Source organism: Rhinatrema bivittatum, chromosome 10 (assembly GCF_901001135.1).
Source record: "Rhinatrema bivittatum chromosome 10, aRhiBiv1.1, whole genome shotgun sequence".
Classification (NCBI taxonomy): Eukaryota; Metazoa; Chordata; class Amphibia; order Gymnophiona; family Rhinatrematidae; genus Rhinatrema; species Rhinatrema bivittatum.
The window spans coordinates 67,149,715-67,172,186 of NC_042624.1; the positions used below are offsets into that span (position 1 = coordinate 67,149,715).

Consider the following 22,472-nt stretch of genomic DNA (forward strand, 5'->3'; position numbering starts at 1 on the left):
GCTCATCTTTTAATTTATACACAGGTGACACTTTCACACTAAAATGAATTAATCAATCAGCCTTTTAACTTAAATTCAGAAATTCCCCACACCTTACCAAGTGTTTATTATTTCCTTGTAGGTCACAACTAGATGTACAGTGAATACATTTAAAGGACCCTAATTGTACGCATTCCTACTCCCATAGCAATCTAAAACTTATCTAAGAACTGAACAAATTTAAGATGAAGGCAGTAGTCCAGCAGCAAGGGGGGGGGGGGCCTTCCAGTCTTTTACATCGAGTGTCACATTATGATTTTTTACCTGCCGGTGAGAAATTGTACGTGTGCATCCGATGCAAAGAGCTCCTGTCTCTCAGAGAATGGAAGCTAGAGTGGCAGACCAGAAGGAGCTGAGGCTTAAAGAGAGGTATATAGACGAGACCTTCAGGGACATAAGTAGCTAAGTCCCAACCCCAGTCTGGCAACCCTGCTGCTGCCTTGGAGAAGGAAGGTCTCATGAGTGGAGTGGAGGAGTAGCAGGAGACCAGGGTTCAAGTCCTGCTGTTGCTCCTTGTGACCTTGGGCAAGTTCCTTTACCTTCCATTGCCTCAGGTACAAACTTAGATTGTAAGTCCTCTGGGGATAGGGAAATACCTACAGTACCTGAATGTAATCCTCTTTGAAGCGCTGAAAAAAGTGCGAAAAGCAGAATATAAATATAAATAAAATGATCGGAGAGCATCAACCTTGTGCAGCAGGAAATGATCCTGTAAGCAAGGACCTACTCTCCAGGTGGAACATTGTCCTCTTGCAAAGAGGATGTGTTTCCCACTGCTACTGCCCAGGAGGGAAGGGTTAGCTTGGCCATCAGTCAGTGATTCGATTATTACGAATGTAGACAGATTATGGGCGTGAGGATCGCCTGGTAACATGCCTACCTGATACAAAGGTGGTGGACCTCACGCGTCACCTAAAAAGGATTTTAGACAGCGCTGGGGAGGAGCTAGATGTCGTGGTACATATGGGAACTAACAACACAGGAAAATGTGGGAGGGAAGTTCTGGAAGCCAAATTTAGGTTCTTAGGTAGAAAGCTGAAATCCAGAACCTCCAAGGGTAGCATTGTCTGAAATGCTCCCTGTTCCACGCACAGGCCCCCAGAGTCAGGCAAAGCTCCAGAGTCTCAATGCGTGGATGAGACAATGGTACAAGGAAGAGGGATTCAATTTTGTAAGGAAATGGGAAACCTTTTGGGGAAGGGAGGAGTCTTTTCCGAAGGGATGGACTCCACCTTCACCAGGGTGGAACCAGGCTGCTGGCGCTAATCTTTAAAAAGGAGGTAGAGCAGCTTTTAAACTAAATCAAATGGGAAAGCCAACAGTCGCTAAGCAGCACATGGCTCAGAAGGAGGTATCTTCAAAGGATACTAATGAAGCATTAGAGTTAGGACATCCCAACAGAGAGATTCTAATAAGAAAAGTAGTCCAAGTGCCGATAATTAAAAACTCACCTGAGCTAAAAGATTGCAATTTATCCCTGTCAATCGAAAAACAGAATATTAATACAAACAAAACACAAAAATGTTTGTATGCTAATGCCAGAAGTCTAAGTAGTAAGATGGGAGAATTAGAGTGTATGGCAGTGAATGATGACAGACTTAATTGGCATCTCAGAGACATGGTGGAAAGAGGATAACCAAAGTACTAAACTAGGGTATAAATTATATCGCAATGGCAGAGAGGAGCATCTTGGTGGTGGGGTGGCGCTTTATGCCCAGGATGGCATAGAGTTGAACAGGATAAAGATCTACATACCTATTTCAAACTGTTACTGCTATGCTTGAGTACTAGCTGTTACGGAATAAACAGAATTTGGGGAATTGAATTGTGGTTTGGTTTGGCGGCATTACTGAGAACTGGATTGGTGCAAAGGTTTTAGGAAACAGATGTAGAAGTTTACAAGAGTTGGCACTAAGAAATGAAAGAGCTGAAAGGCTTTGTTTTGAGTTAAAAGGTAATGTGTGCCTGAACAGAAAATCAATATGGAGAATGGTATCTGCCCCAGAATCCTTTGCTCTCTTAGCCTGTGCGAACTCACAGTGACTTGCAGTTTTTCAAGACAGCGAACAGGCAGTTAAGCTAGCTCCAAAAAAAGGTGATGCCTATTCATAGGGACACAAAGAAGAAACCAACGGCAGGAGCTTGAGGTTATCCTGTCACAATAAAAAGATCCTATTCTCAGGAGTTTCTATAAACACAGCCACAGATGTGTTAATTGCCCTGACCAGTAAAATTCTAACTGAACAAAGGACTACCTAGAGAGTGATTAGTAAATGAGCCCCACCTCCTGGGAAAACTAATCAGGGCAGTTCAGAGATAGTCACATCATGTGGTTGACATGACAACCTATGTAAATGATCCTTTGGGCAGTAATGCAAGTCTAGAATCTTCCACAATATTGTATGTTATCTATAAAAGAAGGATCACTTCCTGTATACGATGAGATGCTGGTGGACAGTTTGTCAGAGGCATGGCATCAGCATCTCCCAAGAATACTTATATTGTTCAATAAAAAATTATGTTTTCAATAAAAATCTAAGTGTTCTTGTCTCCCTGGCCATAAGCGTCATAAAAAATGGCGTGGCGCTTAACAAAGGGAGATACCCACATGGTTGTCAAAAACACAATGAAGTGGAAAATATTAGACGCAGCCGGGCCTCGCGCACACCGTGCACATTTTAAAACAGGCCCAGCCACACGCGTAAAACCTGCTATGCACATAAGTGCCGGGCCTGGGCGGGAAGGGGGGCAGGCCAAGACAGCACCATTGTACACTGTCCCAGGGAAGCGCGCGCCAGCAGTTAGCCAGCATGTGGAACTTGCTTCTGCTCCAGAGAAGCAGTAAGTAGAAAAATTAAAAACAAAATGGGTAGCTACGTAGGTGTTAAGGGCCGGGGTGAAGAGGGGAAGGGGAAGAAGGTTAGGCAGGGGTTTAGGGAAGTTCCCTCCCAGTCTGCGCCTTAACTGGAGTGGACTGGGAGGGAACTGGGGGAGGTCCAATTGCGTCACCACGCATATTTAGTGAAAGTTCGCCCCACCCTGTGCACGCCACCCGCACAGATTTTAAAATCCAGCGCGCATGTACACTTGGCCATCAGATTTTATAACATGCTCTCGCCGAAACATGTATGTTATAAAATCAATGCGTCCATGTGTGCACGCCGGGAACTGCACACACATGGACCCATGCTCCTTTTAAAATTGACCCCTAACTGTAGAAATCAGCCCTACAGACACCCTGAGACTCCTCCACATCACACTATATACTTGTAAATAAGTCATTACAGTGTTGGCACTTTCTGTAAAAAATCTGATTTATGTTACTCTCCTGTCAATCTTATCCTTGTTACTATTTCCTTTCATGGCCACTCCCCTCATCACTGTGCTGCCTCATGATAAACTGGATTTAATTAGTTAAATAAGGATTAAACAATTAAATGCTGAAATTAATGAAACAGTTTTACCCAAGAGAAAGGAATGTATTTGTCTTTATGAGCAGGCAAAACAATCCATGGTAGCAGTTTCTGTAGGAGAGCTGTCTCCAGCTCAAGGCCTAGTATACCAGATAACAGTACTTTTACATCATTAGTTTAGGTAAAGGTTCAGTAATGCTGTGAGTAATTCTCCACTCCAAGAAGGGGGGGGGGGGGGGCATCCCATAGAACACTGTCAGCAAAATTCTGTATATAAGACTGAAATGTGTAACTTAGAATTTGAGAAGACTTGGATAAGTCACTGTTAAGACGCTCTAAGTCACTCCCAGGAAAACTATCTTTCCTGTAAATTCTCCTTCTGACTTTACTTGCTTTTCTATAATAAATAGTATTATTGAAAAATATACAGACTGTGAGTGTTTTCTATAACAAGGTAATAAAGGTTAATTACTTGTGAAGTGCCGGCCTTTTCTTTGAACTCGCTGCTGAGGCATATAAAGATCTTCAACTCCCAGAGCATGGCAGCCCTCCGGTATGAACACTCCCTATCTATACACATAGTGTTAAAGATGTGAAACTTTTAACTGATTTATGTTTAAACAATTTTTATTGGTTTTTACAATAGCAGGACAAATAACAACGCCCCCGGAGTGAGAGGAACTCTGATCTCACCCCAGAAACAGTATCACCAATATAAAACCCCTTACAGCACTCCCCCCCCCCCCCCCCCCGCCCTTGTTATAGAAGTGAGTAATACTTTTAATACCTCTTTCCCCCAGCCCGGCTACATCCATTTCAGAAAGACTTTTAACTGATTTAATGTTTTTATTCTAGTTAAACTTTTGTTTTAATGTTTATTTTTATATGCTGAATTTTTTGCTAATATTTTGTAATCCGCTTAGCATTACTGTTTTATAGGCGGAACATAAATACTTTTAATAAATAAATAAATAGAATAAAATGAGATTTATAGGTAAGTAGAATTTAAGTAGCTTCTCTCTTCTATTTAAATTCTAAAGACAGGTCTAGTAACATGTCTAAGAGGAGGCAGAATCAACAACAAGGCTCCTTAAGAATACAAAGCATATAATCAGTGGAATGGAAAATGTCATTCATTAGCAACATTCATAATAAGGTAATTAAGGATCCCCGGATTTAGGGTAGAACAGGATATTAGGGAATGAGGATATGATATCTTTAAACCCAAAGGAAAATAACCTAATGAACTATAATGTAATGCTGTGATTTACTGTCCTTAGGTTTAACTACTGCATACAATTCTAGAGACTGCACCTGACCAGATGGAGTTAATCCAGAGGGCAGCTACTAAAATGGTCAACTATCCTTATCATAAAGCATATGGCAACAGATTAAAAAACCTAAACGTAGAACCATGAGGGAAAGGGTAAACGAGACACTTAAATACCTCCAAGGATTAAATGCACAGAAGGAAGGGAGGTCGCTTAATAGAAAGGAAGCTTTAGCATGATGGTTCATGGAAAGAGGGTAAAAGTAGGTAAAACCAGGAGTAATCTAAGGAAATATTTCTTTATAGAGAGAGTTGTGAATACATGGAATGGCAGGAACAATGTCGGAAAGCATGGGACCAGCATAGTGGATTTCTGTGGGAGAGGAAGGGATTATAATGTTAAACCAAAATTCTAGATGGACAAACTGGACAGATAATACTGTCTTTATCTTCTGTCATGTTCAACCTCAAAGGTTGAACTCTGAGCCTTGTCATATTCTTTCATATGCTTTAAATTTCATCTTAAAGTTTTATATTAAAATCAATTAAAACATTTAACAAAATGAAATAATTGTCTTACCTAAATAAGGAATACAAGGAGTCATCTTCAAACTATTGATATAGTCTCGTAATCGTTTGTAGTTATCTTCTTTACTCATTACATATTCCAATTTTTCAAATGTGGTCTTATCCTTTCGACTCAAGAGCTGAAAAACAAAAATGTGGGTAGAGAAAATCTTAGACAATTCTCAATGTATTCAAACTTAAAATGTGTCAAATCTTGGTAAAAGGGTTATATACAAGCACAAGTTCTAACCACATGAGGATTAATCTAAATGTATCTTGCCCATTGAGGATGTAGAACAGACTTTTTATGAGTTCATATCTTCTCTCTCTCCCATTCTTGCCCCAAATCTGTTTACTGTCATTATTGATAGGCATTGAATGGATCCAAGGTTGAGATATAGGCCTTCATGCACAACTACCAATTTATTTTTCTTCCATTGTTTTTTAATTTTATTTATAAAGTTTAAATTAATAACCAAGAAATGTAATCAGTAGTGAAACAAAATCCATAAAAAGAATACAATTTTAGGAAATTATAAGCCCACAAATTAAAGGGAAATCAAATCATAAGCTCAGGAAAACTTTCTAATAAAACTATGGCGCAGACTATAATTAAATGTTCTGGATACAATTGACTGTATATCAAGGGATAATACTAACAGGAAGGCGTAAAGAGGTAAGAGTAATTGCTATTTCAACCCTGGTAATTAGAAACATAGTAAGCAGAGCAGCTCATTAAAAGAATAATAATACCCTGAAATTTAATAACATACTTGCCCCTAGATGCATCAAGCTGCAGTAAATAAAGATTTATGGCGCGTTAGCCTCTTGCGATAAACATATGGGTGTGGCTAGGGAAATTACCAAAATACCACATTTCACAATATATTTTTGTGTTGTGTGCCAATTTACGTTTGGCGCATTACATGGTTGCATCTCGCGATATGTTCTGTTGCGCACCAGTTTATGTTTTATGCAATTAGTTTTTTTTGTTTATATAGCCAACTTCCTGCCGCTGCCTCTGAGTATGTATGAGGAGAGTTGGAGAGAGAGAGGAGAGATGGAGAAAGCTGGTTGGAGAAACAAGTACATGTGGCAGACTGGAGGAGGAGCCCCTTGTCCCACAGTCCAAGTACAAATCCCTGAGGCACTCGACTGTTTACCTTTTTCCATTGTGAAAACAGACCATTTAATCCTACTCTCTTTTTCCTGTCATTTAACCAGTTTGCAATCGATGAAAGAACATTGCCTCCTATTCCATGACTATTTAATTTTCTTAGTAACCTCTCATGACGGACATTTGTTAAAAGCCTTCTGAAAATCCAAATACGCTATATCTACCGGTTCACCTTTATCCACGTTTATTCACCCCTTCAAAAAAAATGTATATCTGTGAGGCAAGAATTCTCTTGGGTAAATCCATGCTCGCTGTGTCCCATTAAATCATATCTCTTTAAATGTTTTGTGATTCTGTTTATAACAGTTTCCATGATTATTCCTGGCACTGAAGTCAGGCTCATTGGTCTACAGTTTCCCGGATCACCTCTGGAGCCCTTTTAAAATATCGGGGTGACATTGGCTACCTTCCAGTCTTCAAGTACAACGGATAATTTTAATGATAGGTTACTAATTACTTGTAATAGTTCTGAAACCTCATTTTTGAGTTCTTTCAGAACCCTGTGTTACGCGCCCCACCCGCAGTCATCCCGCGCATAGGACCGCTCACCTTCGGGGTCACACAGCGGGTCCTGGTCCTGTCTCCCTTGTGGCCCTTGCAAGTCCAGCTAGGCTCCAGCATCCCCCAGGCCTTCGGTCGCATGCCAGGCCTCACGCTGGGCCTTGGCATCTCAGCAGCTCGCCACGCTCCTACACGCACGTGGACCTGCCGCCCTGATGTAGGTTCCAGGGCAGGGCCTAGTTCCATGGCGTACCCTGATTGAACTCATGTTAAAAGGAAGTTCCTGGCCTCACTTCCTTGCCTTGGCAATCGGGTTGGTTTGTTCCTGAGATTGCCCTTGCTTGTGTTCCTGCTTGCTTGTTCCTAGTCTCGTTCCAGGATCCTTCTGTTCCAGTTCCATTCCTGCTTGTACCTGCTTCCTTGCCCTGCTTGTTCCAGTGTTCGTTGTCTTACCCCGGACTGACTTACTGGTAAAGACTTCAGCTTGTTCCTGATCTGCCTGCCTGCCACCTGCCAAAGACTTCAGCTTGTTCCTGACCTGCCTGTCGCCTGCCAAAGACCTCAGCTTGTTCCTGACCTGCTTGCCTGCCTAAGACCTCAGCCTGCTCTTCGACCTTGCTAACCTCTGGATCTTGACCCTTGCTTCGTTGACCACTCCTCGGATTGATTCCTGGACTTTGACCTTGCTTGATTCTGGCTCTGTCCCTAGCCTTGTCCTCAGCATCGCTACTCTGGTTCGCTCTCCTCCAACCTGTTTCCAGTCTTGAACCTGATAGCGCTCCCTCTAGTGTCTGTGGGCACGCTGGACTTATACGCTCCCAGGAGACCCTGTGAGGCCCACCTAAGTCCAAGCGGCTTGGGTCCCTATGGGCTCCTCCCGGGGGCACCTCAGGCTTCCACAGTGGTGAAGCTCTACACTGCCTCTGTCTCCTTCCGTGCTCTGCCTCCTGTGGACAGTCCCTGTACTGCCACAGGACAGGGGTCCACCCCCGAGTGCAACTCCCTGGGGTATATAGAATCCTGTTCAAGTAATTTACTACTCTTCAGTTTGTCTATCTGGCCAACTACAACTTCCAGGTTCATCGTGATTTGGCTCAGTTCATCAGAATTGTTATCCTTGAACACTGTCTCTGGAACAGGTATCCCCTCCAACATCCTCACCTGTAAACACCAAAGCAAAGACAGCGCAGTTGCTTACCTGTAACAGGTGTTCTCCTAGGACAGCAGGATGTTAGTCTTCACAGTTGGGTGACATCATCAATGTAGCCCGGCACGGAAAACGTTTGTCAAAGTTTTTAGAACCTTTGACTGGCACACTGAGCATGTCCAGCATGCCACTATCCGCACATCCACACATGGTCCCCCCTTCAGTCTCATAACAGAGAAAAAGTACCAGCAAAAAAAATAAAACAAAATATATGACAAACCAACTCCATGGGGAGGCAGGCAGGTTTCCTGAGGACTAACATCCTGTTGTCCTGGGAGAACACCTGTTACAGTTAAGCAACTGTGCTTTCTCCTAGGACAATGATGATCTTTCAACTGGGCTACCTCATCCCTGAACTTGTCCCCAAAAAGATTCTCTCCTGTACAGGGGAGGGTCAGCCAGCTTCTCTTGGACCTCTGGCCATAGGTCGGAAGCATGGAGCCAGCCCATCCTACGGGCAACGATGCCTGGAAGCGGTCTCGAAGACATCGTAGGTGGATCTCACCTTGTGTTTTTCTGCTTCAAGACCTTGTTACATGATATTAGAGAATGACTCCTGCTGTTGTGGTAGGAGCTCCGCAAGTTATTGGCCCTGCTTCCATAGGTTCCGACTGTACTGGATCATGTACCGCTGGTAAGAGGCTATCCATGCAATGAGCATGGTGCCCTGAAATACCTTCCTACCAAAGGCATCTAGCTCCTTATGCTCTTGCCCGCTTTTGAGAGCAGACTCCACTACCACAGACTGATGAGGGAGATGGCATCTCTCAAAGCCCAAGGCCTGTTGCACACAATAGGTGGCATCTGCCTTCCTATTTACTGAGTAAGTGGATATCGGGTGTTCCCACATCCAAAGGAGGTCCTTGAAAATATCGTGGATGGGAATCGCCACTATCTCCTTCGGGGCATCGACAAATTAGAGGACCTCCAAAATTTTATGCCGCACATTCTCCTCCATGAGAAGCTGGAAGGGGATGGTCTCTACCATGGTCCAAAGACCGCGAAGGAGAAGTCCTCTGGGGGAGACAGATGCCTTTCCTCCAGAGGCGAAGGTTCTGAGAGAGGATTGTCAGATATCTCCGAGAAAAACTCAGAAGAGTCATCTCCCCGTGGATCATGCAGACCCTCTTCCACACTGAGGTCCCCCTGTGGGTGAGGTCTTCGCAAATCCCCAGACCTAGGCGCCAAGGGCCTCGGGGGAACCAAAGACACTGATGGAGCCGATAGGCCCTGCGATAGCGAGGGCACCGGGGCAGGAGACCGGATGGCCCCAGCAAAGGCTTGGGGAACGGAGGCCTCGGGACCGCTGCACCAGATGGCGATCGATGCGCATCTTCCTCTTCTGAGTACCCAAAGATGGGAATCACTCTCGAGGGGGAATTTGGTGGCCACAGGGGAACCAAGGGTCCCTCGGGCACTAGTTGCATCAGGAGGGCTTGAGCAGGAGCGCCAAGATAGATGGCACTGGATCCGGCACCGGTATATGGGAGCTGGTGGCGGGGGCAGTTCAACGCTCCGTAGGGCTCGGAGAACCGCACACTGCACCCTGTGGTCCAACTCCTCCTGGAAATCCTGTGAGGATAGGACTGATGGAGGAGGAAGCTTACTACACAATCACTAACCCTGATACTTTTGATGCAACTCCAACATTGCTCTCTGCTTTCACGGCAACGGTTAAGGGAAGCTGGATTCAAACAGCATCCGGGGGCCCTGACTTTTACGGTCTGATAAACTGATAAGCAAGGGGATAACCTGCCTAGTTCAGCACATACTAGCATAAGCTTTCTGGGCAGACTGGGTGGATCATTTGGTCCTTTTCTGCCGTCATTTCTATGTTCCTTGGCAAATGGATGCAGAAAGAGGAAAAAACGGAGGAGGGTGGGTGTGGAAATTTATCCTCCTCTTTGGAAATAATGTCGAGGACCCAATGATCCATAGTGATTTAGGTCCACTGATAAGAGAAAAACTGCAGTCTTCCCTGTACTTGAAAATCCTGTCTTATACACTGATATAAGTGCCTTATACACTGATATAAGTGTAACCCCAATATTTAAAAAGGGCTCCAGGGGCGATCCGGGAAACTACAGACTGGTTAGCCTGACTTCAGTGCCAGAGAAAATAGTGGAAAGTGTTCTAAACATCAAAATCACAGAACATATAGAAAGACATGGTTTAATGGAACAAAGTCAGCATGGCTTTACCCAAGGCAAGTCTTGCCTCACAAAATCTGCTTCACTTTTTTGAAGGAGTTAATAAACATGTGGATAAAGGTGAACCGGTAGATGTAGTATACTTGGATTTTCAGAAGGTGTTTGACAAAGTTCCTCATGAGAGGCTTCTAGGAAAAGTAAAAAGTCATGGGATAGGTGGCGATGTCCTTTCGTGGATTGCAAACTGGCTAAAAGACAGGAAACAGAGAGTAGGATTAAATGGACAATTTTCTCAGTGGAAGGAGTGAACAGTGGAGTGCCTCAGGGATCTGTATTGGGACCCTTACTTTTCAATGTATTTATAAATGATCTGGAAAGAAATACGACGAGTGAGATAATCAAATTTGCAGATGACACAAAATTGTTCAGAGTAGTTAAATCACAAGCAGATTGTGATAAATTGCAGGAAGACCTTGCGAGACTGGAAAATTGGGCATCCAAATGGCAGATGAAATTTAATGTGGATAAGTGCAAGGTGATGCATATAGGGAAAAATAACCTATGCTATAATTACACAATGTTGGGTTCCATATTAGGTGCTACAACCCAAGAAAGAGATCTAGGCGTCATAGTGGATAACACATTGAAATCGTCGGTTCAGTGTGCTGCGGCAGTCAAAAAAGCAAACAGAATGTTGGGAATTATTAGAAAAGGAATGGTGAATAAAACGGAAAATGTCATAATGCCTCTGTATCGCTCCATGGTGAGACCGCACCTTGAATACTGTGTACAATTCTGGTTGCCGCATCTTAAAAAAGATATAATTGCGATGGAGAAGGTACAGAGAAGGGCTACCAAAATGATAAGGGGAATGGGAACAGCTCCCCTATGAGGAAAGACTAAAGAGGTTAGGACTTTTCAGCTTGGAGAAGAGACGACTGAGGGGGGATATGATAGAGATATTTAAAATTATGAGAGGTCTAGAACGGGTAGATGTGAATCGGTTATTTACTCTTTCGGATAATAGAAAGACTAGGGGGCACTCCATGAAGTTAGCATGGGGCACATTTAAAACTAATCGGAGAAAGTTCTTTTTTACTCAACGCACAATTAAACTCTGGAATTTGTTGCCAGAGGATATGGTTAGTGCAGTTAGTATAGCTGTGTTTAAAAAAGGATTGGATAAGTTCTTGGAGGAGAAGTCCATTACCTGCTATTAGGTTCACTTAGAGAATAGCCACTGCCATTAGCAATGGAAACATGGAATGGTCTTAGCTTTTGGCTACTTGCCAGGTTCTTATGGCTTGGATTGGCCACTGTTGGAAACAGGATGCTGGGCTTGATGGACCCTTGGTCTGACCCAGTATGGCATTTTCTTATGTTCTTACAAATTTGTAGAAGTTGTCTGCTTCAGCAATAAAATGTGCCATTTATTATGTTGAGGGGCTGAATTCAAATATGACAAACCAACTAGCTGATTAACTACGGTTTCCATGATATTTAAGTTTTTACACCTATGTCTACTGTGTAGATAGTGTGTAGATACGAGTTTTAATCAAATTGTAAACTTGGTTCTTTTTATGTATTTATGGTTGCATAATATTTCACCTGTCCTGTTTATGCAACACTTTAAAAATTAAAGCAGTAAAATTATAGAAATAAAATACTATGAACCAAAGGGCCAAAAATTTGTGTGTATATATGTACATAGTTTAGTACTTATTCAGTAGCTACTTGGCTCATCTCCTGTATTCATTAAATGGAAGATCACTTGTCACTGTCTAGCAATAGTCTGCAAGCATTGATGGGCTCCATTTGCCCTGATGCTTTTTTTCCATTACTGCAATGTCCTGGTGAAATCGCTCAAAAAACAAAAAGGAAGTTGATCTATGAAAGCTGTGAAGAATACAAAAAAGGGGATAGATCTCAAGTCCTATAAAATTCTTTATTGCAATGACAGTCAAATACTCAACATAAGCCCACTCTGGCCAAGTTTCGCCACATGAATGGGCTGCTTCAGGGGCTGCGAGATACAAACATAAGAATTATATGTAAAAAACATTTATATGTATATATGAGATCCTACGTTCAAACTGAAATATAAATAATTAAATGTATTTCATTTAAATTAAATGTTTAATAATTAAAATTAAAAAGCAAATAATCATAACATATACAAAGGCATACAAAGACTATCAATAAAAGAGGAGGCTTATGCATGCAGTTAAATGAATATAGTACATAGGCTGAATACCTGTATGAGTACTATATCAGTCATACACTGAATTGCAGAACTTGTTGAATGGCCAACTTCTAATGGTACCCTTAATGTAACAAGAAAACTTGAAAATGAAGAGCATATAAATATGCCTTAATAAATCATTAAAGAATGTTTTAATTAAAAAAAATTTAATTTAAAAAAAATGTTTTTATATAAAAGATGATTAATTTGTTCTCACAGGACAAGCAGGATGGCAGTCCTCACATATGGGTGACATCATCAGGATGGAGCCCAATCACGGAACACTTTTGTCAAAGTTTCTAGACCTTTGACTGGCACTTACTGGGCATGCCCAGCAATGCATTGACCCTGCATCCAGCAAGGGTCCCCCTTCAGTCTTCTTTTCTCCATGCAGCAGGAGCCACGTGGGTTAAGGAACTCTCTGGAGATTGCCGACAGGAATTTTCCTCACGGAACTTCATTCAAAAATTTTCAAAAACTTCTACCCCTTAGGGGTACCCCTATCGATATCCATACTTTGCGGTCGAAAGGTAAGGTTTTACCCTTATTGCAGTCTATTCCCGTTGAGCTATCCCTTCGGGGCCTACCGGCCCGCGACCTCACCGCAGCTAAATTTTTGTCGGAGTCATGGCGTCGTGTTTTCGTCAGTGCCCCGACTGTACTCGAACAATGTCCATCATAGACCCGCATGGGGTCTGTGTTTTGTGTTTGGGGTCCGGCCACGATGTCCTTACTTGCACCAAATGGGGCCAAATGACACCGAAGGGCCGTAAGGCTCGTTTAGAGAAGATGGACTCTCTCTTTCAGTTAAAAACCCCGACTCCATCGACAGCTTTGACGTCGTCCAAGCCGGTGCCATCGACTTGTCGCCAGCACAGGGACACCGCTGCTGTTTGACAGGCGTCGACGATTCCAAAAGTGTCGATTGCCTCCTTCCCTCTTCAAGAAAAGAACCAAGGAGAACATCATGAAAATCGTCAACACCGGCATCGGAAGACTCAGTCCGTTGATCCAGGCACGTCCTTGGCATAGACGTCGACAGAGCCACCGACAAAGAGGCCCCATCCAGAAAAGGCCCCAGCCACTTCTGTGACCGGGTCACCAAGGTGTTCCCCACCTTCAGTGGTGCCGGGATCCGCGATTCCACCTTCACCCTCCGGCTATACCAGTGCTGCCTCCTACTCCGGTGCCGGGGTTCCATGCCCCAGGTTTCCACGAGGAATTGGATCGGATGATCTAAGAGGCCATCGGTAAAGCACTTCAGGGCTTCCAACCTCCATCGATGCCGGTACTGGTCCCCGAGCCGGTAACCAATCCGATTCCCGTAGCGCTCGCACCGCTACTGGGTAGACTGGATGCGTTCATCGGTCGGCCCCCGTCACTTCCAGTACCGTGTACTACCATTCAGCCTGGCGTCCACTCCACAAGTATTCACCAAGTGCCTGGTGGTTATCGCAGCCTTCCTCAGGAATCAGGGTGTGCATGTCTACCCTTATCTCGACGATTGGTTGATAAGGGTTCCAACTCAGCAGGGCGCACTAATCTTCCTGCGTCTCACTATCAACACCCTGATTTCCTTAGGGTTTCTAATCAACTATCCTAAACCCTATCCTTTATAGGGGCTGACCTAAACACTATAGATCCTGGGGGAGGAAGGCGAAAGCCTTCCTCCCCCAGGATCGCGCTTTCACTATAACATCTCTGGCGCATCACCTACAGACTCTAGTATCTTCAACTGCTCGTCACTTCCTCGTGCTGCTGGGTCACATGGCGTCCTCAGTGCATGTCACTCTGATGGCTCGCCTCGCCATGAGAGTAATGCAGTGGACCTTAAAATGCCAGTGGATTCAAGCTTGTCAGCCAATGTCCAGCATTATCCAAGTTACCAAACAGCTCCATCTGTCACTAGTCTGGTGGATGCACCATTCCAATCTCATTGAAGGCCTTCCATTGCAGGCTCCAGATCCTCAAATTACTTTAACAACAGATGCATCCAAACTCGGGTGGGGTGCACATGTAGGCAACCTGCAGACTCATGGAACCTGGTCTCCAGAGGAAGCCAAACACCAGATAAATTTCATGGAGCTATGGGTGATCAGATATACTCTCAAGGCCTTTCAGGATTGCCTATCAAACAAAGCTATCCTGATTCAAACCGACAATCGGGCTGCGATGTGGTACATCAACAAACAAGGGGGAATGGGCTCCTACCTCCTGTGTCAGGAAGCTGCACAGATATGGGCATGGGCCCTTTCCCGCTCGATATCCCTCAAAGCAACCTACTTGCCGGGAGTGGTCAATGTCTTGGCGGACAAGATGAGTCACACTTTCCATCCGCACAAGTGGTCTCTCAACCCCACGATAGCGAACATGATATTCCAACGTTGGGGTTACCCTCGCATAGACCTCTTTGCGTCGGTCCACAACCACAAAGTGGACAACTTCTGCTCTCTCATTTGCAGTCACCACTCGCAACCAAGAGATGCCTTTGCCCTCTCCTGGGCCAACGGTCTCCTTTATTCGTACCCTCCACTTCCTCTCATTTCGAAGACTCTCATGAAGCTCCAGCAGGACAAAGGATTAATGATTCTGATAGCTCCCCACTGGCCACGCCATGTGTGGTTTCCAATCCTCCAGGACCTATCGGTACGCCGACACATTCCTCTGGGGCAGGATCCCCCTTCTAATAACTCAGAACGAAGGGTATCTGCAACACCCCAACCTCCAAGCTCTGTCTCTGACGGCCTGGATGTTGAGGTTAATACTCCAACCTTTTAACCTTTCAGATACCTATGATTACTGCTGAGTATCTGGAAGATATGTTGAAGTTGTCAAATAGATTTTATCAGAAGAGTATTCATCTGTAACCTGAATAAGATATTCCAATATTCTCTGAGTATCAGCTGGAAGATGATCGGTGGCAACTGATTTTTTGCAAAATGTTATAAAAATATTGCATAATCTGAAATTAGTACACTGATATTCTGCTTCATAACACTGCAGATTGAAAGACCTTTTTGCCCACATTTAGGAATCTGCATACTTAACCAGGAGGATAGTTTGTGTGATTCTTGGATTTTTTAGCTCTCCCAAGTTCAGACTCCACTACTACCAAATCAATAGATAGCTGAACAGTATTATGACTGGGGCGGTTTCTGATCTTATACTTAAGGTCTATACTTCTGGCCACAGTCAATGTGAAAAGAGAACTTGACAACATCTTGGACTGGAGATCTTGTACAGCTTTATGTACTAGAACTGCATGAGGTTGTTTTGGTGCTTTCATATATTTTAAGAAACTTGGAAAATCATCTGTTGCTTCAGGGTTCTTCTTGCCGCTGGAATGGAATGGATTTTGCCATCCTTTGTATAAATGCTGGATAGGACAGATCCTCAGGAGGGGTATGACTTCTGACTGTTTCCTGGTAGGGACTCAGAGGCAGCTCTGGGGAGTCTCGAGAGAAGGTTTAGATAAAGAATTGTAAGACAATCAGTAATGATAGTTAAGAGTCTGAATCCACAACATGAATTGACGATTCAGGTCTCTGGTGAGGCGACATGGATGACTGAGATTTTGTTGATCTGCGAGGTTTTTGAAAGAGAAAAATTAAGGAGTCCAATTGTTGTGTCAACCTTTTCAGCAGAAGAGTAATTTCTTGAGGTACTACTTGCCTATCAAGTAGCTATGGACAAAATCATTCCATAATTTTTGTATGAAGGCCACAAATGATGCATCCAACTCCAGCATTAATACAATTTTGGCTTTTTTTGGCACTGAAGTGGCGGAGTTTTCTGCACAGAGGCTTTTCGCTCTGAGTAGTTTGGTGGGAAGAAATCAGAAGTAGAAAGAGCTGAAGTCTTTGGCACCATAGACAATCTGTGCTGCTTCTTAGAATTCCCCAAAGTTCCATGTGTTAATTTGAGCCAAAGGAGATCTGTCCAGATTTGGGAAGAGGAAGACTCATTTCACCGTTTTGTGGACTCTGACCTCTTTCATTTAGAAGGTACTGGTCTACCCAATGAAGATGCTTCTTTCCTCTGGAGGAGAGGTCTCACATAAGCTTGAACTGATGCTATCCTCAAGACTTGCAGGGACACTCTGCCACAGGCTTTGAAGTTGGCTGTGATGTGGGAAGATCCCAGGCAATGCAGGCATAGGCCATGAAGGTCTGTTGAAATGCTGAAGTAATTTTATGGCTGCATTTGATCCACTGTTTGAACGGTTGCTTGCCTGATATTTTGGCCTGACTCCCCCACCTGCCCGCCCCCCCCCCCTTTTTTTTTTTTTTTTTTTTTTTTAAGGAGAACTGAAAATAAAATCAGATGATACTGAGAAAAATAAGAATAAACTAAGAATAAAACAAACACAAAACTGTAGCCCTGTGTGAGAGAAAGAACTGAAGAACATCCTCATGCAAAGGTAGAAGAAAACTAAGAAAACTTGCATGGAACTGTTGCGGGGGGAACTCATGCACATGCTCAGAAAGAATTTTCTGAGCTCTAGGAGCACATGTTCGTATCAACACCATCTAATGTTGTCACCCACTCGTGTGGCTATATTTGCTCCTGTTTGTCCATAGAGAAATAAAGTTTATATTCTTTTTGCATGCAAATGTAATGAAGAACTTTGGTGATTTGTCTATAGAATACTGCAGTCTGATTTTCCCTTCTTTTTTTTTTTTTTTAATTGTGCACTGTGACTCATGAGGCTTTACAGACTTTTGTTCTTATGATGCTAAACCATTTGCATGTAAGTCTTTATGACTCAATATAAAATGACAATAGCAAAACGAATTTAAAAAGCTACCACAGAAGGCCTTATTGTAGACAAAGCTGATACACTGCAACCCAAGTGTCTATCCCCTCATAGCACACAGCTTTTTTACCATGCCAGCCTCTGATCTCAGATAATTTAGTAGGTATAGAAGTAGAACTCTGGCCTGCTTCTGAAGTAAGCTGTCAATCAAGAGGTAACTCCCAGAAGCACAAAGTGAAATTTGAAAAGATTTCAGCTGTAGCAATCATGAATGGCATTGGAGCAAAAGGCCAGTGGATGCATATTTAATATTTATATAATACACTGTATGGAGATTCATTAGAGAAATGCATGGTCCACCAAGAAACATACTGTATATGGGAATCAACTTCAAACTGTTTATTTTTGATTAGGAATTTTACATTACACAGAGAACCAGACAAGAGTACAAAAATGTTTAAGCAAGCTACAGGATAAACAAGTACCTCTGGGATATATAGAACAATTGCCCAAACTTAGACATATATGATTGACATCAATGGAGATTATAGAAAAAAAAGCTGGATAAAAATTACTTTTAAAGGTAATTTTGCATTCAATCATTGTAAATTAAATGCCATAACATTTTAAACACTGGGGGATAAAAAGTTAATTTATAAAGTTTAGGCAATGCTGGGGAATCCAACAAACATTTTGAATCTGCAAACATTGGACCACTACTTGTGTGTGGTAGGTAAAAAAAAAGATAGGAAACATCTGAATGTTTAACACACAATATCTCCAGGTTGCTCGTTTTCCAACATCTTAACATAGGTCACCATCTGTCAAATTAAAAGTCTCTCCATTTGAAAAGGAACCACAGAGTATCTATTTCTACATGACAACTTTCCCACTGCCAAAATGGAAAAATGCTTAGGGGGAAATGTATACTTGAAAGCTCTTGTATGGTACTGAATGAGAAATTACTACCTACCTGATAATTTCCTTTTCCTTAAGGTGGATAGATTGATTCAGCACCAGTGCGTTATGCACCTCTACCAGCAGATGGAGATGGAGTAAACTGACGTCACAGTATATATAATCCTGCAGTAACATCAGCCTGCCAGTATTCTCTTCAAAATCAACTGTAGACAGACTAGCAAAAACTTGATTAAAAACAACCATTTCTGGGGAAGGGCGGAGTCAAGATGGCGTCTCGACTGGCTGCTCGCTGAGACTGCTCGGGCGTTTTTCTTCTATTCTTTAAGATTTCCTAAAAAACAATGCCCCCAAAAAGAAAAGCGATGCAGAGGACTTACCCCTCAACGTTCTCGCTACCCCCGGGCAGAAAACCATTCCTCAATGCGCCGTCAAACCTAAGGAGGAGGGCTTGAGTGGTCCGGCTGTCGGGCCGGTGAAAGGAGACCACGACTCGACCTCGGAAGTTTCCTTCAGCCCCTTGGATCAGAGGCTACCTCTGGCTGAACGGAGTACTTCGACTCTGAGCCTGACAGGAAGTCCCGAAGTGGATTTTCGTGGTGTTGTGGCAGAGGGGGCTGATTCGGAGGGAAATGACGTTCAGATGCCCGGAGAGTCCAGAGAGAATACTGCCAGAGGCTTTGAGCTGGGGACGGCAGGAGATCAAGCCAGTGGATGTGGTGAGAACCTAGCTTCTCGAGTTGGAGAAGCTGGAGATGTGGATGTGGTGAGTCCCAGCTTCTCCAACTCGCTCCCAAGCAACAGTGGGCCTTTAAAAGTCAATTTTGTAAGGTTAGCCTTGGAGGTTGCATCGGCCGATCAATTCCTCAGCAGTAACTGGCGTCTGGCCACTATTACTGAAGCTACTCCTCTGGCCGAGGCACGAACTAAATTGCTGCCTGATTCTACTAAGGCAGCAGCGGGTTCCATAACTGCCCTGGAAGCCACTCCAGAGTCATCAACCTCCTGTGAGAGAAGCAAACAAGAGCAAGCCACCAGGGAACAGAAAGCTATCTGCAAAGTCATTGTCACTGCTTCAAATGCTTGCTTAAGGATCTCAAATCTCCTATCATGCACATCCTTGAAGGCCGCTCCTCCCTCCATAGGGATAGTCGTCCGATTAGAGATGGCACAGACAAGCACATCCACTTTCGGGAAAAGCAGATGCTCTCTCGCCACTAGATCCAGGGGGTACAGGCCTTCCAAGGTCTGACTCCCCTTTAAAATTTTCCTCTGGGGCTTCCCATTCAAGATCAATCAATTCTTGAATGGCCTCCCTAACCGGGAAAAATCAAGAGGCTTTACGCAAAGAAACCAAAATGGGATTTTTCTTTGGCTCAGACATAGAATTTGTTCCAGGAGCTCCCAGCATCTTCAATGTCTATGAAATCAGGGCCGGCAATTCGTCTCTATGAAAGAACCACAAAATAGTCCTATACGGTTCTAATCCTGGAGGAAATTTCCCATACTTCAGAAGCTTCATCATCAGTGCCCTCCAGATTCCTGTCAGGAACACCTGCAACTAAAGGTGTACTTTGGCGCTTAAATGTAGTACCAGAAGAGGGAGAGGCCACCGCCTGAGGAATTGATTTGACAGGATTGGCCGGGGCTGAGGACTGTGCCTGAAGAAAGGATTGCAATTCTTGAAAGAATTTTACCCAAGAAAAGGCAGAAGGAACCATGCCAAAACCAGGAGACACTTATGTGGTGCCCACTGAGCTGCCATCCCCTGCCAAGGAACCAGTCAAGAAAGTTCCAATATCAGGCATTTCTCCTGACACATCCTTACCATTAACCTCATCAGGCTGGGAAGAACCAGGCTTTGTAAAATCAGGGGAAGATAATTCTCCCTGAGCATCTAAATAGCACTGGCATAAGTTAGAGGGCACGCCAGGCTGAGACACCCAAATATGACAGGCGGAGCACAAGGCAAGGAGCTTAGGCTTCTTAGCTATAGGTGGCATTATATTTAGGCATTCAAGATCTAAGCAATCAAGAGCTAGGCGGCGTCTCAATTTATGTGCAAACAATTGTGCACACAGGATAAGCACGTGTCCAACTAAGCATCCAAAACCTGGTCGCACAACCTAGAAGCACACCGTGATGGACTGGCTGAACGGATGTCCACTAGAAGGCAGTCAAATGCGTAGGTAAAAGCAAGCGAAAACAGTGTCGCGGCCTACCATGTAGCGTGCAGTGGGAAAGCCATGGAGCGGGGCCTAGGCAAAAGAGGCTGCTCAACCCTTCCTCACTGTCTCTGTAAGGTAACTTTTTTTGTTTTGTTTTTTTAAATACTTACCTGAGCTCAGCCCTTCCCAGCTAAGTACAGAGAGTCTCCAGCTGCGGGGGGGGGGGGGGGGGAGGGCACACGCATCTACCATCACCACCATGCTCTGCTTCCTGCACCCACTGTCTTTAAGCTATATAATCAGCTAAGTTCATTTTAAGAATATAAGAAATTGCCATGCTGGGTCAGAACAAGGGCCCATCAAGCGCAGCATCCTGTTTCCAACAGAAGCCAAACCAGGCCACAAGAACGTGGGAATTACCCAAACACCAAGAAGATCCCATGCTACTGATGCAATTAATAGCAGTGGCTATTCCCTAAGTAAACTTGATTAATAGCAGTTAATGGACTTCTCCTCCAAGAACTTAGCCAAACATTTTTTAAACCCAGCTACACTAACTGCACTAACCACATCCTCTGGCAACAAATTCCATAGCTTAATTAGTTGAAAAAACAGCTACTGGACTAAGACACACATCTGAGGGACCATGGAAATCACACAGGAATTCTTAACTGGGGGAGGGACCATTTGGTATCACCGCAGGAGAGCAGGGCATCAATTATTTTTTTTTTTTTAGTTCTCCTAAAATCTGAAGCAATCCCCAGTAGGGAGATGCACATCCTCCATCTGCTGGAGACGGAGAATACTGGCAGGCTGATGTCACTGCAGGACTTTATATACTGTGATGTCAGTTTGCTCCATCTCCATCTGCTGGTAGAGGTGCATAATCCACTGGTCCTGAATCCATCTAGCCACATGGTAGGAAACATTAAAAAAGAAAGAAAGGGAAGAATTAAGATATAAAGACATTGTAAGAAATCTTTAGCTCTTAAAAGGTGTAGAACTAAGAACTACTGTTCCCTGTTAAAGTACACAAGCATGACGCCGTACAACATACCATACCTCTAGTGACAGCACTCACTGCAATACCGGCTAATCTAGCCCAGATCTTGACACCATCACCACTCAACAGGAAATGGCAGGAGAATGTTCTGCCACTGCAGACCTCTCTACACCATCCCTGCTGGCATCACAAGAATTTTCAAAATTTCTAAGCTTGCATTTCCTGGCTAATGAACTTGGGTATTGTACAATCAGTAGCTATGACGTGCCAGCCTATGAGCTGTGAAAATGCTTGAGACACAACACTGTGTTCTTGCTGCTCAATTAGAGTAAATGAGATAGGCAAGAGAAAAAAGGGCTGGTGGAAGCAAGAGGTAAGAAATGTGGAGTAATGGGAAAGGAAGCATTATAAGAATGATGTAGAGATGGAAGAATAGGAGAAGGCGCTGAAGCGGATGAAAGAAAAAGAATGGAAGAGTAGAAGAGGGAAATGATTCAGTGATGGAGCAGGTGAAAACTGACAAAATGTGAGAAAGGCTATAAAGGCGTGAAACAAGAAAGATGGAAACTAAAAAGAGAAAGTCAGAGAGAATGAGGAACAAAGAATGAGCTTTGTTCCTCATTCTAGTGGCAGCACTAGTGGCAGCACTACAGTAGAACCATGAGAGAAGGAGGAAATGCCTCTTTTGCTCACTTCCAGGAAAAAAAGAACCGCATTTAGTTATTATGCACCATCTTTATGAACTCGCTAGGAATATTGAAAGGAAGCAGGTTCTATTTTTAAGATTTTGTCAGAAACTTCAAATTTGGTTGTTTGCACAACCTGTCCTTGATTTATTCTGAACTTATGTAGGACAGAACTGGCTTGTGGATGTAACTATGTTTGAGAGAATGATGGAAATGGGGATTTAGGGCTGTTTATAAAGATAGGTATGGTGAAATGGGAGGGCAGTGTTTGAGGGGGTTATAAGCATTATTTATTGTAACCATTTATATAATTGTGATTTGTTGTAATCCACCTTGCGGACCAATCAAGAGAGTGGAAAGTCAATTCAAAATACA

The 22,472-nt window shown here is 43.5% G+C and overlaps 1 protein-coding gene across 5 annotated transcripts in view; it reads right to left on the minus strand.

The window, feature by feature from the left end:
- The window catches only part of RALGPS2 (Ral GEF with PH domain and SH3 binding motif 2), a 785,699-nt gene that overhangs the window by 515,364 nt on the left and 247,863 nt on the right, over positions 1 to 22,472 (minus strand). For all 5 annotated transcript variants that reach the window (XM_029618595.1, XM_029618592.1, XM_029618597.1 and 2 more), the window contains one exon: positions 5,303 to 5,429. In XM_029618595.1, coding sequence (XP_029474455.1) covers positions 5,303 to 5,429 — 127 coding nt within the window. The remainder of the gene's footprint in view (positions 1 to 5,302; positions 5,430 to 22,472) is intronic.